This window comes from the organism of the source record quoted next, unplaced genomic scaffold (genome assembly GCF_019419815.1).
Source record: "Pyrus x bretschneideri cultivar Hongxiangsu unplaced genomic scaffold, Pyrus_bretschneideri_v1 Contig50, whole genome shotgun sequence".
Taxonomy (NCBI): Eukaryota; Viridiplantae; Streptophyta; class Magnoliopsida; order Rosales; family Rosaceae; genus Pyrus; species Pyrus x bretschneideri.
Window position 1 is genome coordinate 971332 of NW_025999788.1, and position 16894 is coordinate 988225.

Sequence of the window (16894 nt, forward strand, 5' to 3'; positions counted from 1 at the left end):
ATATATTTCAGAAAGGGATCCTCTTCGGATCCCGTTTCACCTAATTCACTAAGTTTGTGATCCTGTCCTTTAGAATTTGATTCAACGGCTACAAACAGGTGGCCTCCTTAAAAGTTATAATAACCGTAGTCATTTGATCAAATTTGAATGGCCTGAATCCCAAACTTTATGGATTAGGTGAAAAGGGATCCGGAGAGGATCCCTGTCCATATATTGCTGGTTGTGATTTATGAGTATTCTCTCAAAATCATGTAAGCATATGTTGATATTTGTCAGTTAGAATGTTTATCCATATTCAACTTCATGTTTGAGTCCTGTAATTTTTTTATTCAGAATCTAACTTAAAAAATTTTACTTACAAGTGAAAAATAATATAACTAAAAATGGTGCAGAGATATTTCATTATGTATGAAACATGGGTGGCATGCCATATGCTATTGTACAAGTGGAGGAAAGTTTTTTTTTTTTTTAAGTGTCCCTCCACTTGTATAACGACATATGTCATATGTGTTCATGTTCAGGGCACACTGAAAAATCTTTCCAAATGGTGGTATTGATCATCCTACTTATTAACATTGAGTGAATTTGAACTTTGAGATTTGTGTTCATCACTTGAGGGTGATGGACAAAAATATTCTCTTTAAAATTTGGTTAGTGAACATTACAAAAATATTAAATTAAAAGAAGGCTCACGTGTGCATAAGAAGTAAAAAATTATTAATATAAAACCGCCAAAACCGTCACATAGTTTTTTTTTTTCTTTTTCTTTCTAGTACCTTAGAAGTGACGTATGAGTTTTATGTTGTAGTTCATATATAGGCAAGTTCTGTAATCTTGTTATAAACGAATTATGTGTCTTAAAAGAATTTTCGGTATAAATTTGTCATGTTTTATTGATTTGAGATCAACATGTGTTGGTAACCATGACAAGTGTTTAATTTAATGGTTGAATTTTTCCTAGTTCGCTATCTTTTGCTTGAAGTAGGTTACAATTCGAATCAACAACGAACTAGAAAACTAGTGAATTGGTGGTGACTTGGGCGCTAGGGGTTAGGGGTTAGAGGATTAGGAGAGTGAGGCTACACATCAGACTCCATCACCAACTTTTATCGCACCATTGATGTATCAGGTTCACTTTTTTTTTTTTTTTTTTTTTTGAATTGAAAAAAAAGGTAAGAAAGACTATTTTAAAGTAAGATTTTTATTCGACTCTCTGACTTTTCATAGTTTAACGTTAATTTTTATTTTAACATTATAAAATATTTTGCTAAAAACATAAAGTGACAGATAATTCATATAGAGTCCCGTTTTGAGGCATTTATCGGATTGAATAATACGCTTTTGTTGTGTCACCATCATAATTATTGGATTATTTCAACTAAATAAATCTTCCACGTTAATGAAACTTTGGAATTTATGGTTATAACCTATAAAAAAGGGGGAGCAGTGGGGAAGGAGCTGAAAGGTCAAAACACAACATTAAATAAAAATGAATGAGGAAATGGACCACAACACAAACCTTCTTGTGTGCGCGCCCACAAGAAATGGGCAAGTCAAAGGTTCAGTACTATGTTGCAGAGACGAACAACATGTCTTACTTACATACAAATTGCAAACAACTTTGGAGCCAATGTGTAATTTATAAATTAATTAGTATCAAAATATATTGTTGTATATACCAACAATATGGTATATGCCGTTAAAGGTTGTACATCGTCTTTACCTTATCATATTAGGTTTTAAATTCGAATCTCATGAACGATGTCTGTTAAACAAACTAAGATTTTGCTGTTTGTCACTTACACTGCAACCTAAAAGCCCATCTCTTCAAATGGACTAAAATTGGTATGGACCATTTTTAGTGGGCTCAAGCTATGACTCGTGGGCCAATAAGTACTAAATTGGGCCCATTAAAAAGTTGAGATTTCATCTTCAACCTTCGCCATCTCTGAGACTGTCTAAAACCCTACTAACAAACACAAAACCCTAATCCCCGAAATCATTGACCGGAAGCAGGCAGCTAGGGTTTAACGTACAGAATGGGGGCGAAGAGGAAGCAAAAGCAGAAAATCATTCTACCTCCTGACCTCCCACCGGAGGTCTCAGAGGACGAAATTGAAATCTCCGACGAGGACAAGGACTTCGTCGATAAGAACAAAGAATACGCTGGCTTCCTCTCCACCTTGGACACCCAATCCATTACCAAGTTCGTTCCTTTCATCTTATTTAATGGGTTTATATCTTAATTTTCTTATGATGATGAATTATTTTGTTAACTTTAGGGTGTTATATCATATAAAATTTCATTGACTGGGTGTATATTTTTCAAAATTTAAATCCATTTTTGTTCCTAGCGAAAAAATGTGTTCTTTTCGTTGTTAATTTGGTCATTTGAATTAGGAAATAACCAGGTGAATTCGTTTTCTTCTGTTGGTTTTCTGAAGTGGAGCTTTACAATTGTAGCATATTTCAATTCCAAAATGAGTTTTAACTTCAACGTGAATGATTGAAAAAATGGACTTCGTTTTTTTTAGTTGGAGATATGTCAATCTTTTCGTATTTGCAAGTGAAGGTGTTTTGTGGTTTACATTCTGTTGATTCTTTGGTCTTGATTTCAAATTTTGCTTTTGTTTTAATATCTAATCAACATTGGTGTTTATACAAAGGCATGTTACCCGGGTTGCCGATGTGAAGGAGGATGCTTTGGAAGCTTTTTATGAAAAGCGCTTAAAAAGGAAATCCTTGCAGAAAGAAAAAGAGGAGGATACTGAGCTTCAAGTTGATCGTGTAGATGCTCTTCCTGTTAAAACCTTAGATGGACAACTCTACTATCGAACAGGTTTGTTATTGTTATTTTCTTTTTCTAGTTTGGGAAATGGGAAGTGGGGGAGTTGTCTTTGGACGGTGTTTGGATGTACACTGAGTGTGAATTGTTTAAATTCACGGTGCAGCAGCAAAGACAACAAAAGCATCCGAGAATGATCCCACTGAAGAGGAAACCAGTGGCGCTGCAGATAAAGGGATAGTTAAGCTGACAAAGGCTGAAAGGAGGGCAAAGCTCAAGAAAAGTAAGAAAGAGGCAAAAAAACAAGGAAAGGATGCTGAACCTGAAGTCGAACAAACTCCTCAAGAAGCAGTGCTGGTATCATCTGATTGGACTAGCAATTCTTCTATTATGTTCCTGATGTTTTTTTAAGGATTTACATATGTCATCTACTGTCTCGATAATCTATTGTTAAATGAATAATCTGAAAGAGTAGAACTTATATTTTAAAAGAAAAGGGGAATTTACATCCCAACTCCCAAGAAATGGTGATGCTCTGCAAGTTTATGTAACAATCTGTGACATTAATCCAGATAACCACGTGTGTGACAACGTAATGACGTACATCTACCAGGATTGTCCATTTACCGATTTCTATATGGTTTCTACATGATCATCTAATATGTACTCAAATTTCAAGTTTCATTCAATGAATAAATAATAAGGCATGAAAGAAAGAAGTTACAAGCTGTTTATATAACATGCGCAATCCTGCAATTTCTAAATTGTCAGCCTTGAAGGACTAGAGTTGGTAATAGTGAGTGAAGTTATTTGTTTATTACTCATATCTGATTATTTTGAATATAAGGTCCAGACTCTATCTGATAACGTGTTATGGAGGACATAATTTATTCTCTTCAGCTTCTTTTATGTGTTCCATGCAAAGTAACCTTACTTCTTCGTTCAGGCTGAGGTTAAACAAGATCTTACAGCTGAAGAAGCATTTGAAAGTAAGAAGAATAAACTTGCAGAGCTGGGAATGGCGCTGCTTTCTGATCCGGAGTCCAATATAAAATCTCTGAAGGAGATTTTACAAATATGTAAAGATAATAATCATGCAATAGTCAAACTTGGACTCCTATCTTTGTTGGCTGTGTTTAAAGACATTATTCCTGGGTAAGACCACTGTTCTGTTTTGTACATTTGATCTTATATGATATGAGTTGTTGAAATGTTCTTTTGCATAAAATTTGGTGCCTATCAATTTCTAACACTCCCTTGTCCTTGGGGGAAAAATGCCTCTCAAAGGAAAGCAACTGTTGAAGAGTGCATCCGGCGTGTTGTGTGACCGTCGTATGCCATTGAAGCTCAAGGGAAAATTTTATAGGATGGCAATAAGGCTAGCAATGCTGTATGACACGGAATGTTGGGCGGTGAAGCATCAACACATACATAAAATGGGTGTAGCGGAGGTGAGAATGCTTCATTGGATGTGTGGGCACACGAGAAAGGATAAGATTAGGAATGACGATATCCGAGGTAAAGTAGGAGTAGCCGAAATTGAAGGAAAGATGAGAGAAAATCGGTTACGGTGGTTTGGACATGTGCAACGAAGGCCTATTGACACACCGGTTAGAAGATGGGACTACGAGATAGGGTAGAGGATTACCTAGGAAGAGATTCTAAGAAAAGACTTAGAGTACTTGGATCTAACGGAAGACATGACACAAAACCAAGCGCAATGGTGTTCTAGGATTCATTTAGCCGACCCCACTTAGTGGGAAAAGCTTTGTTGTTGTTGTTCTTGAGAAACTTATAGAGGGTTTATATTTTTGTTTACTTTGTTGTTGTTGATTTTTATTGTTTTCTTTCCTTTTCATATTTTTCTTCACTGGAAGAATATTGTTTTATTGAATATACATAAATATCAATGTTTTAAAAGGCTCACCTTAGGGCGTGCCTAGGCACCCTGTGAGGCTGGGCTTGAGGGTTGCTGCCTCTATTTTGAGGGAGTGGGCTGAAGGCGTCGCTGGAGCCGCCTAGGTGTGCCTCAGGGGATTTTTTTTGTTTTTTTACTCCCAAACCCAAATTTTGGGTAGTGTTTTAATTCCCTCATACCTCTTCATTGCACTATCTTCTCTCTGCTTTTTTTTTAATTTTTTTCTGATTTTTATTTTTTTATATAATGGATGTGTGTGCTGTCTATGTGCATGGTTATATGTGTGCTCATTGTGCTTTTCATCCTCTATTATATATATATATATATATAATATAATATATGTATATATATGTGTGTGTATGTATTTATAATATATGTGTGTGCTCAGGGTGATTATTGATTAATAATTTTTTTTTTAATGTAATATATGTGTACACTTAGTGTATATATTAAAAATTTAGGTCCCTTGAGGCTTCGCCTCATGCCTAGGCTGGGCTATCCCTCGGACGCCTTGCCCACGCCTCACACTTTTAATACATTGATAAATATGCACTAATATTTGAAATTAAACATACATATTTGTACTATATGTCTGGTTGTTGATGTTTTGGACACTCTGTGTCTGTGTTGAAGCATGAAACTCGAGTTGTTACCCACAAACGATTGTGCTTGTCTTACTCATGATCAATATCTTTTCTATCTGCATTCCCATTTTGGATTGGAATTTAATTTTTTAGTGTATTGCAGATACCGGATTAGGCTTCCGACTGAGAAGGAGCTGGAAATGAAGGTTTCAAAGGATGTTAAGAAAATGCGGCTTTATGAATCAACACTGCTATCTGTGTACAAGGTTGGCAATATTTTCTATGAAGTCTTAATGGCAAATTAGCATTTGATTGTTCTGATTTTCTAGTGGATATGCTACACCTTGATCAAAATACAATATTGATTAGTTTAAGCTAGTGAAACTTGATTGCATGCTTGGTGTACTGGTTTATTATTCTGTGATGTTAGTATATGGTAGCAACTATTACTTGTTTGATTATCCTTATGAATAACTTGTTTGGTTATACTTATGAATAATGTTAATTTTTTCTCCTTTAATGCACTTTCTCAGGCATACCTGCAGAAGTTGGCAGCATTAGAAAAACAGCCCTCTTTCCAACATGTAGCATTTCGCTGTATCTGTACATTGCTTGAGGCAGCACCTCACTTCAACTTCCGGGAGAGCTTGTTAGGTGTTGTTATCAGAAACATAGGCTCCCCAGATGACGTTGTAAGGTTATGCTCTATCTTTACTTTGGACCTTTGGGTAATTAAACTTACAAGGTGCCCTTGATGGTTGACACAAGAATTTAGAAAAGAGTGTCGTAAAGTTGGAATCCGCAAATGAGCTCTAAAATTGAGCTTCAGAAGCTTTTATTATACTTTAGGATTAAGAAAACGATTTGAGTGGAAACGAGTTCTTTGTTTAGATTTTCATTTTTACTTTTATCTGAAAAATCATAAAGGTTTGTAGACTTGGTTAAGGACTTCTGATATTTCTGGCTGTAGAGTGCGTGGGTGCTGAAACACCTTCATTCACTTAATAAGAGTTCATTGTAAAGGTATTAATCATTTTTGTCAATATATATATATATATAAATTATAAAGATATAATTCTTATTTCATAATTATAATGACTTTGGTATGGTTCTCTGTAAAGATGCATTTGAATGCAAAAATATACATATGCACATATAAATAAGATTCAGATATATGGATGTGTTGTAGTTTTCATAATGAAGTTGAGATACCTCGTCGCTGATTCCAGTCTACACATGTTGTGCTCATGTATGGGTCGATGCTTGTCTCTTATTTACTCACATGCTAAGTATGTCAACAATCATACCCAAATTTCTTTTTCACTCTTTCATCTGTCTAATCGTGAACTACTTGTTAACAGGAAACTATGTTGTTCAACTGTAAAGTCACTTTTTACAAACGAGGGAAAACATAATGGCGAAGCTACTGTGGAGGCTGTTCGTTTAATTGCAAATCATGTGAAAGCTCAGAATTGCCAACTGCACCCTGATTCATTGGAGGCATGCGATTACTTTTCTACTTGTTATTTATGTTTATATTTTAGACAAATTTTTTGGCTGATTGACTCAATTCTGGATTGTTTTGCCTTACCTAAACAGAAATATGATCAATGCTGTTGTTTAATAACAATAAGCGTTGAACTTAGCCATAAAGATGTTAAAAAAATTGGCGATTATATGGATTCAAGATATGGGTCTAAGTTCCATAGTTATGGCTGTCACCTACTCTTGGACTCCATGTTCAGACAGCTAGATGACAGATTTATTGAGTTTTGTTTAATAAGCGCTTTACTTTTTTACGTTTGCAACTGTAGATAGGCTCTCCCAGGTTATTTTTCTCCTGTACATCATGCATATTGTCAATCTCCATGCTTATTGTTTTGAATACCTGTGCAGGTTTTCTTGTCTTTGTCATTTGATGAAGATCTTGGGAGGGCTGCAAGAGATGAGAAATTTAAACCCCAAAGCAAGAAAAGTAAGAAAAAGAAGCATTATGAGGAGGCTCGTCAACAGAAGGAAAATGAAAAGAAACGGAGCAGGCAAGAATTATTGGCGAAGACTAGAGAGGAGGTGTTTTATTTGTTCGAAAAATCCATTGACTTCTTGATTGTGCTTGTTTTTTTTTGCTCCTCAACATGTTGACGTTTGTAATGTTGTACATAGGTTGTTGCTGATTACAAGGCTGTTGCTTTTGCCCCAGATGTTATGGAGCGGAGAGGAATGCAGACAGAGACACTTTCTGCTGTATTTGAAATATATTTTCGTATATTGAAACATACAATGCAATCAGCTGCCAGGTTGGTTAGCACATTGTGATTCTAATAACGTTCATTATGAATATCCTGAGTTTAATTTAGCTTAAAAGACAAACTAGAGCAAGAAATAGCAGATTGCTCATACAGTATGAAGGTGATTTTGAAATGTATCTTAGCATAACCGACAGCATTTCCTTGACAAGAAATAAGTTGCATTTAACATAAAACTCCCAGCCAATGAAGATGATTTTGAAATGTATATGCCTTAAGTGCTTATCCGCCCATTAAGGAGCTAGGTATCCGATTCTGTCCTTCATAAGATCCATCTCCTCTACCTTGTCATTCAAAATGCTGTTATTTTGAATCTATTTATTGTTAAAAGTAATTTAGTTATTGTTGATCCGTATATTTTTTTTACCTTTTGGTAAACATGAATGTTCTTCCATGTTAATTTGTAGATGGCATAATCTCGAATGAGCTTCTTTATGAATACTCTGAAATCTGAATGCATGTGCTTTATTTTGACGAACTAGATATTCACAAGCAGTAATGGTTGCTTTGAGAGTGATGTTTGAAATTGGAGGTATATTCAGTTTTTGAGTCTGTTATAGATATGCTTGATTGAATGTGGCAAGCATTTATAATTTGCTTTTGGGTAGTTGATGAATTTTTTCTTCCTCTATATTTTGAATTTCAAATGAATTGATCAATTTCCCTTTCTTATCCACTCAGATCTGAAGCAAATGCTGGTTCATCAACTGGTGCAGCTGAGCCCCACCCTTTACTTGCTCCGTGTCTGAAAGGACTAGGAAAGTTCTCGCACCTAATTGACTTGGATTTCATGGGGGATCTTATAAACTATCTGAAAAAGCTAGCTTCTGCTGGTAGTGATTCTGAGAATACTTCAAAATGTTTGACTGTATCTGAACGCCTCCGTTGCTGCATTGTTGCATTTAAAGTGATGAGGAGCAATCTCGATGCCTTAAATGTTGATCTTCAAGACTTCTTTGTCCAGCTTTACAATATTATACTTGAATATAGGCCTGGAAGGTACGTACCAAATTAAAATCCCAGAATTTGCTATGGTAAAACATTTCTCTACCTCCTGTGGCATCTAGTTGGTATCTTTGTTCATTTTAGATGAAGTAGATAAACATCCCCAGATTCCTACACCCATATATGCTGGAGTTCTGGAACTTAATTTGCATCTTTATACTGAAAATATGTGTTGTGATAAGCTTGTTTCCCGTGATAGTTTATTGATTTTCATCTTAGACACTAGTATAAGTGCATGCTTTTTAGGTCAAATTTACACACACACACACACTCTCTCTCTCTCTCTCTCTCTCTCTCTCACCCCCTTTTCTGGGTTTCTGTGTGGTTTATGTTTTATCGTTGTAATGACTAAACATCTTATCTACTGTTTGTATTTATGGAAACAGAGATCAGGGCGAAGTATTAGCTGAAGCTCTGAAGATGATGCTGTGTGATGATAGACAACATGACATGCAGAAGGCTGCTGCATTTGTAAAGCGTTTGGCTACATTCTCATTATGTTCGGGATCTGCAGAGTCCATGGCTGGTATGTTATTGTTAAGCAACGAAGCTATCAATGCCTTGTTATGGATTGCTTATCCATGTTGCCATCTGAATCTTTTGCAGCTTTGGTTACTTTAAAACATCTTCTTCTGAAGAATGTCAAGTGCCGGAATCTGTTAGAAAATGATGCTGGAGGTGGCTCAGTGTCCGGTTCCATCGCAGTAAGCAATCATGCTACTCTTGTTTGTCTGTTAAGCATGTTTCATGCTATTTAATAAATTGTAGCCAAGATTTGTCTGTTATTCAACATAGCTTTTATCTAAATTATAATCCACGGTATAGAGGCCAAAACTATCATTAAAATGATTAATTTGAAAAGCAATCTTCATTAAAGTGATTCTTATCATGATTTCTTTTTATTTATAAATGATTTTTTTATTATATGTGCTTTTGGTTTGGTACATTTAGAATTATTACGCTAACAATCTCGTTATGTTGATTGATCTAACACTCTCCCTCCCGATGCACAGAAATATCACCCAGATGTTTCAGACCCCAACTTAAGTGGCGCTCTTGCTTCAGTTCTTTGGGAACTCAATCTTCTCTCCCAGCATTATCATCCAGCAATCTCAAATATGGCTTCAAGTATATCAACCATGAACACTGCTCATAACCAGGTTTATCTCTCGACCATCTCTCCTCAACAAGCTTTCATGGAATATTCCTTGGAGAGGCCGGAGTCTTTCAACCCGCCGAACGACATAAAAAAATCAACTAACAAGAGAAAAAGAGGAAGTGGGTCTTCTTTATTAGCTGGGATAGAACCGTCTGCAGATACGAGTCCAATTGATGAAGATGATGTGAGAAAGAAACTGTCTGCTCATTTTGCGCTTCTTCGTGACATTAAGGAGAATCAGAGTTTGAGGGCTAAGCTAGATAGTACTACTACGTCTATACAGCTATATGAAGAGTATAAGCAGCATAAGAAGGCTAAAAAGCCGAAAACCAAGAAAAGTAAAACTTCGTTAACTGTCAAGTGACATTGTCAGTCTTGAAAATTTTGTATTCGGGCAAATGTATGAGCTTATTATTCACTATATACTCTTTCCATTTAGGATTCATGTGTAATATTCTTCTGTTTCTAATTAACAAAGTTGGTGTGAAAGCTCCTAAAATTTTGAAGTTCTATAATTTATCCGTCTCAGTATTTTTCATTAACTCTTGCTGAAAAATGATATAGAAGGTTGAAATGTTATTCGAATATCATATCTAATGTGAATTTAGACTAACTTATTATCCTAGCTTTTAGATCTTAATTAATGTTCCAATCATTCACTATCTAGAGCCAATGATGCAATGAGGATACGTCTAAACTATCTTTTTTCCCTTTGATATAAGCGATAGTAGAGAAGTGAAAATTAAACTCGGGATTTCAAGTACAAAAGCAAATGCTCTTAAGTGACTTAGTCGTAGAACTCCTATATACTTACACCATCAACTAGGAAGCACACAAACAAAATGAATAGCGGAGCTTCCATGCAGTTGTACGTTTCTTGTAAGTGGGATCTCATTCTCAACCATATCCCTTCATGGGGACCATAGCATAGCCACAGATATTTGAGTGATGCTAATTAACTTCACCCCATGCCACTTTCTCAGCTTATAAAACTGAGCATGTGCCACGTGGCTAAACCTCATTAGCTGGTTGTATATCTACAACCCCAACTCATTCTTCCAAGTTTCCAATCCCAAAGGAAGAACCTTTGAACAAAGAACGCATACCGGTAGTGGTAGACTTGCTTGATTTGAAGCTCAATATTCAAATATGGAGACCAGTGTTGCATGCTATGCCAGGGGAGCCTTCCCAGTGCGGGATAATGTTTCATCTCAGCATTCAAGCTCTCTTTTCTCTCCTGCTTCCATCTCTCCATCCTTCAATTCCAAGGTATTAATAGTTTGGAGTTTTCAGCCATTAATTAATTTAATAGACACACATAAATGCATGCACATATTTTGGCATGTTCATACAAGTAACTTCTATCATTTGGTCAGGATATTGTATCCGTCGCTTTTCACTCAAGTTCGAATTTCTCATTAGAATACCGTCTCTTAAAAAAACAGATGCATACAACTTTATAATAGATATATTCTTTTGACGTGCCGCTCAAATGAAAATGGTAAGTCAAGTTAATTGAAGGGTTTGTGTGTATGCATGGCAGGTGTTGAGAACAAGCTCTCTATTTGGGGAATCATTGCGGTTGGTGCCAAAGTCATCCCTAAAAGTTTTGAAGACAAAGAACAATTCAATTGTTCCCAAATGTGCAATTGGTGATAGCTTGGTAAGACAAAAAAAGCACTTTGTGATTTGTTATTGTTATTTCCTAAAAGTTAAAAGCGGCTTTAGAGAGGAGAGCTTAAAAACCAGTTTAGGCAACAAGGTTTTCTTTCTTTTTTTAGCTTTAAGAGGAGTTATTTTTAATTGGAGCTTTAAGAGGAATTATTTTTTAATTTACTTATTTGTGATTGTAGGAAGAATTCTTAACAAAGGCAACCCCAGATAAGAAATTGATCACGTTGTTGATATCAATGGGGGAAGCATTGAGGACCATTGGATTTAAAGTGAGGACAGCATCTTGTGGAGGAACAGCATGTGTGAATTCTTTTGGAGATGAGCAGCTTGCTGTGGATATGCTTGCTGATAAGCTTCTTTTTGAGGTCACACTCAATCTATATGATTCATGCCCCAATCAATTCACATGTTAAATATTGAAGAATGTAAACATTGTAAAGCCCCGCGTCGGAAACCTAACAAAATTAAATAAAACTTAAATTGCAGGGCTCCTATACTAATTGCTTCGAGGCTTTTTGATAAAACCCCAACCCCTCTGAAATCTTGATGACATGATATCAGGGCAGCCGAACTTGAGAATATTGTGAAAATCAATTTTCGTGTTTCAACAATGTAGGCCTTAACTTACTCACATGTCTGCAAATATGCTTGTTCTGAAGAAGTTCCTGAGCTCCAAGACATGGGAGGCCCAGCTGAAGGTCTGCTATTCTTGTTTCGAGTTACATATTTTCATATTGAGCACACAATATTTGAACTTTGTAGACTTTAAAAGGGATGCTGAGAGTCTGAGAAGGTTGCTTACAAGTTAAACATAACGTAAACAGGTGGATTCAGTGTTGCTTTTGATCCATTGGATGGATCCAGCATCGTTGACACGAACTTCACAGTGGGGACAATTTTCGGGGTGTGGCCAGGAGATAAGTTAACTGGGATAACAGGAAGAGATCAAGTTGCTGCAGCCATGGGAATTTATGGGCCTCGAACGACATATGTTCTTGCTATTAAAGGCTTCCCCGGCACCCACGAGTTCCTTCTTCTCGATGAAGGTTAGTTTTCGGTCATAGAATTAAATTCCGAACAATGTTGTTCTCAAACAGTAATTTGATCAGCTCACTTCTATTTTACACTTTGAACTTACTGCATGGTTCTTCCCACAAACTTCTCCTCTACCTATAATACAAAAAAGAAAATCTAATACAAAATAGTTATCAAACGGGCCTTAAATTTTTATCGGTTCTCTATAAATGCATTGGTCAGGAAAATGGCAACATGTGAAAGAGACCACAGAAATTGGTGAAGGAAAGCTCTTCTCTCCTGGAAACCTGAGAGCTACGTTTGACAACCCTGACTACAGCAAGGTCATTTCCTATTTCCTTTAACTTTATTTTACTGATGTTTTAGAGGACTGTAAAAAATATTTTGCTGATGGGGATGTTTCTTGAATTTTCATCTACCAGTTGATTGACTACTATGTGAAAGAGAAGTACACATTGAGATATACCGGAGGAATGGTTCCGGATGTTAACCAGGTCTTCACTTATCTCGATTAACATCAGCTTCCATTGAGTTTAGTTTATTTTTTCTTTTCGTACAATATGCGATATTCTATTTTACACTAATCTAGATTGTGGAGGAGGATTTGGACTCGGGTGCATAGACAGCACAATCACTCTAACCAATGTGACACATCCACTATTAATTTGTAGTAATTAAGCAAATATTGCATCTAAAAAACTAACAAAATTTTGGTCTGCAGATTATTGTAAAGGAGAAGGGTGTCTTCACTAATGTGATATCCCCAACCACCAAGGCTAAGCTAAGACTGTTGTTTGAGGTTGCTCCATTAGGGTTGTTGGTTGAGAATGCTGGAGGGTTCAGCAGTGACGGGCACCAGTCTGTGCTCGATAAGGTAATCGTTAACCTTGATGATCGGACTCAGGTTGCTTATGGATCCAAGAACGAGATTATCCGTTTCGAAGAAACTCTGTATGGATCCTCCAGGCTCAAGGGAGCAGTGCCTGTTGGAGCTGCTGCTTAGTGACAAACTTTCACATTGTTCATTATTTCAACTTTTGTTTTTTATGTTCTTTTTTGTTGGGAAAAAAATGAAGCTATATATATCTCAACTAGTAATTGTAAAATTAGAGACACCAGGTTGAATTTGTATTGAGAAGTAAGATGATACATTTTTCTTCACCCTTTGAGTGAATGCTAAAAGAAATACAACTCTAAAGAAAAACAAAACTGTCTGTACTACATTCTACAGTCACAGAAAAACATAAGCAGTGCACCTTCAATGCAAAATAACAGGATACCAAAAGAGGATTTGCTTGATGGAGAAGAACAGATATGTTGAACCAAATGTTGGGTTTTTTTAACTGGGCTTGGGCCAACTTTTAGGCCCAATGAGAATGTAATGCCCTAATCCATAATTTTGGTTTTCCAACCATATCTGTATCATGATTCATGACATCAACCGTGCTAACTACAAATTTGGAAATAGTGAAGAATAAAGAGAGAGACATGACGGTAGCTCATGTCGGAGGTTCAAGGTATTAAACTTTAGGAATATAGAAGTTTGAATATAAGTATAAGCATTAAGAGTTATTTGCAATATTTGTAGGGCTGTTCGCACAATTTGCAAAATTATTAGGATGAAATTGCAACATCAAAACTAGCAACTAAACACCATCTGCTTAAATTGAGCTTGGACCTGGTTAGAAGGAACCTTAAGCTGCACTAAAGTGATACTTCATGTTTAATTAGTAGTTCATTCTCGTCGTGTGCCACCTCCTACTTTAACATAAGCTGAGTCTTTTTATTTCCAACTCCTATCAAAACGGTCAGTTTGTAAGAGAAGGATCTAAGATAAGTAATTCAAGAGTTACCTTGAAAATTATAGTTGGAAATTCGTAGTTTTAGTCTTTTCGTTCAAGTAAATGAGAGATTTTTCAATGTGGCTGGAACAAGAATACAAACGCCATATGTCTTTATACAAGTGGATGGACAATTTTAAAAAAAACTTTCCTCCACTTATATAATAACCACTGTTCTAAAAATCCCCACCTAGCGCCGCCTAGGTGCTAGGCGGCTGGTCACCGTTCCGATTAATGCTTAGGCATTTGAAAATTAAGAAGGGGCGCCTAGACTTGTTGAGACGCCCACCTAGACCATCTAGGCACCTGCCTAGCCCACTCAGACCCGCATAAGCACTCGCCTAGGTTGCGACTCACTTCGGCAGAAAATAGATAACTTTCATTTGCATTTTATTTTTCTTCAATAAATTGTAAGAGACTTGTTGAATACTTAAATGAACACACATTATATGCTTGTTCTCCATATTTTCATCATGTTCCAATACGTCATAATATATATGTCATTCTATTGGTAGGTTATGATGAAATTTTATATATTTTAAGTATAAACAAGCACTTATTTACACAAAATAGATTTACTTAAATCCGTCTAATCCGCCTAGGCCCCCGCCTAGGCGCTAGGCCCCAGCCCATTGTCCGACTAGCGCCTAGCGTCTTTTAGAACCTTGATAATAACATATGGCGTACCGCCCGTGTTCCAGGCACACTGAAAATCTCTCCAAGTAAAGTTCTTACGATTATATTTGATTTGTTATGCTTCAATCCTTCTAAACCTTCGAAATCTTTATTATATTAAGCTACTATAATCATGTGTTTATTGTTTCCTATTAGATATGTTTGCATCCATATCATTGTTTAAATGAAACTCATAAGTGAATAGGAATTATAGTGTATGAATCTATAGTTGATTCGGTTAATATAACTGTGTGCGTTATCTTCAGTAACCTGAAAGCTAGCCATGTAATTTATTGAACTGTTTTTGGTAACTCTTTCCATTTGAGCCGTAATAATGTACGTTATCTTTTTTTTATTCAAACGATGTTCAGGGAGAGAAAATCAAATACATGATATCAGATATATAAATAATACTCCTACTATTTAAGCCAAAAACCCTTAGCAGTCCTACATGTGATCATATATTCATTCCCCAAAAACCTGGATCCAATAGATTAATGGCGGCATAGTTAGTTAGGCTTTTCCAATCTATATATGAAAAACCAACACCCTTAATTAGTACCATGTGCCAAAAACCTCTTGTTATATAGCTAGACAAATTATCGACATAAATAGCAAATTCAACTGATTTTTTTTTCTTCTGTTGAGATATTGAAAAGCGTAGTCTTTAAGGATTATAGAGATGCCATCTCTTAATTGATTAAACAAATGTGAGTAAAGTATACAAAAATTGTACTATATCTAAATCTCAGCTTGCATGTGATGGGCAAGTGATCGTTTCCAGAAAAAAATTGTTCACTCATGTTCCATTAATGGAGATTCTGAATCCCACAGCAGAAATACCTTGGCTTAACTCGTAAAATAATAACATTATTAACAATAATCATATACATTTACAAATAATTAGATTCACATTAAACATATGCGCTTCTTCTTCTCGAGCATTAGTATACGAACCACTTGACGGTGACTTATGATCTTGAACATGACTGCGGCTGCTACAATTCAAACCCTATATATTGTACTTAATTATAATTAATCGTCAAGGTTCCATGTGCAGCAACTTCCAAAACCAATCTTTATTATTAAGACGCCACGCAGTTCATGCAGTTTCCGAATTTAATTAATTAAGTTTTGCAAGTATTATTTCTGTTATCATATATTTGATTAATATTGTATAAGGCCTGCAGGTGATGCAGACTAATCAGAAGCTGCAAGGCCGGCATTTATTTACATATATATATATATTACCTGCAGGCTCAGCAGCATTTTATATAACTCAAATAATAATATATATTTGTGATGAATGGCCAATTCAAGAACCGAACTCTTTGACTAAAAGCTTTTGTTAATTCTATATTTGGTGTGTGAATTAAACAAGGTATGAACGCATTGGACTGCGAATCAATGAATCAAATATTATCATAAACTCCAAGTCGATCGAATGGTGGGTTTTGCCAACTTTCTTGGAAGTTATAACTTATGATTATTCATAAAATTGAGGGTATGACTTCCATCTATAAAATCCTTTCATTTTAATTCATTTTTTTCCTCTTGTTTTAACTTTTAAGACGTAATTACAATAGTTCATTACTTTAAATAGAACAACGTGTAAGTGTGTGTGTGTCTATATATATATATATGGCAAAGCCAGGATTTGCCGAGGCAAGGAGCGAAATTCAAAAGAGTGTAAGGTTCAATCGAAGCAGTTGCTTTCACATTGGAATTGGGGTATCAAATTAGCATAGGATGGTCTGGTTGGGACTTGGCTTATGTGCTGCCGCCACGTGCCGCCGCACGCGGCGATCGGCCGCCCTTACTCATCGGTAAAAAAAAATCAACTATTTCTAAAAATGACCAAATTTCACAGAAATGAAGATCTCAATGAGTAGAGCAAGTTTTATACATGTGG

General features: G+C 35.9%; 2 protein-coding genes across 2 annotated transcripts; both read left to right on the top strand.

Annotated features, from left to right (window-relative positions):
• Positions 1–1974: 1974 nt before the first annotated feature.
• LOC103952027 (nucleolar complex-associated protein 3) lies at positions 1975–10272 on the top strand. The gene is made up of 13 exons (XM_009363555.2): positions 1975–2206; positions 2667–2839; positions 2952–3142; positions 3732–3940; positions 5451–5553; positions 5821–5984; positions 6649–6787; positions 7184–7357; positions 7451–7584; positions 8275–8592; positions 8985–9124; positions 9205–9302; positions 9612–10272. Exons 1-13 carry the CDS (start codon positions 2040–2042, stop codon positions 10119–10121), a joined length of 2520 nt encoding a protein of 839 aa, XP_009361830.2. The 5' UTR covers positions 1975–2039; the 3' UTR covers positions 10122–10272.
• A 534-nt stretch (positions 10273–10806) lies between these two features.
• On the top strand, positions 10807–13670 carry LOC103952026 (sedoheptulose-1,7-bisphosphatase, chloroplastic). The gene is made up of 8 exons (XM_009363554.3): positions 10807–11026; positions 11301–11420; positions 11611–11796; positions 12048–12129; positions 12256–12477; positions 12689–12789; positions 12889–12960; positions 13188–13670. The coding sequence occupies exons 1-8, from the start codon at positions 10907–10909 to the stop codon at positions 13467–13469; spliced, it is 1185 nt and encodes a 394-aa protein (XP_009361829.2). The 5' UTR covers positions 10807–10906; the 3' UTR covers positions 13470–13670.
• The last annotated feature ends 3224 nt before the right edge of the window (positions 13671–16894 follow it).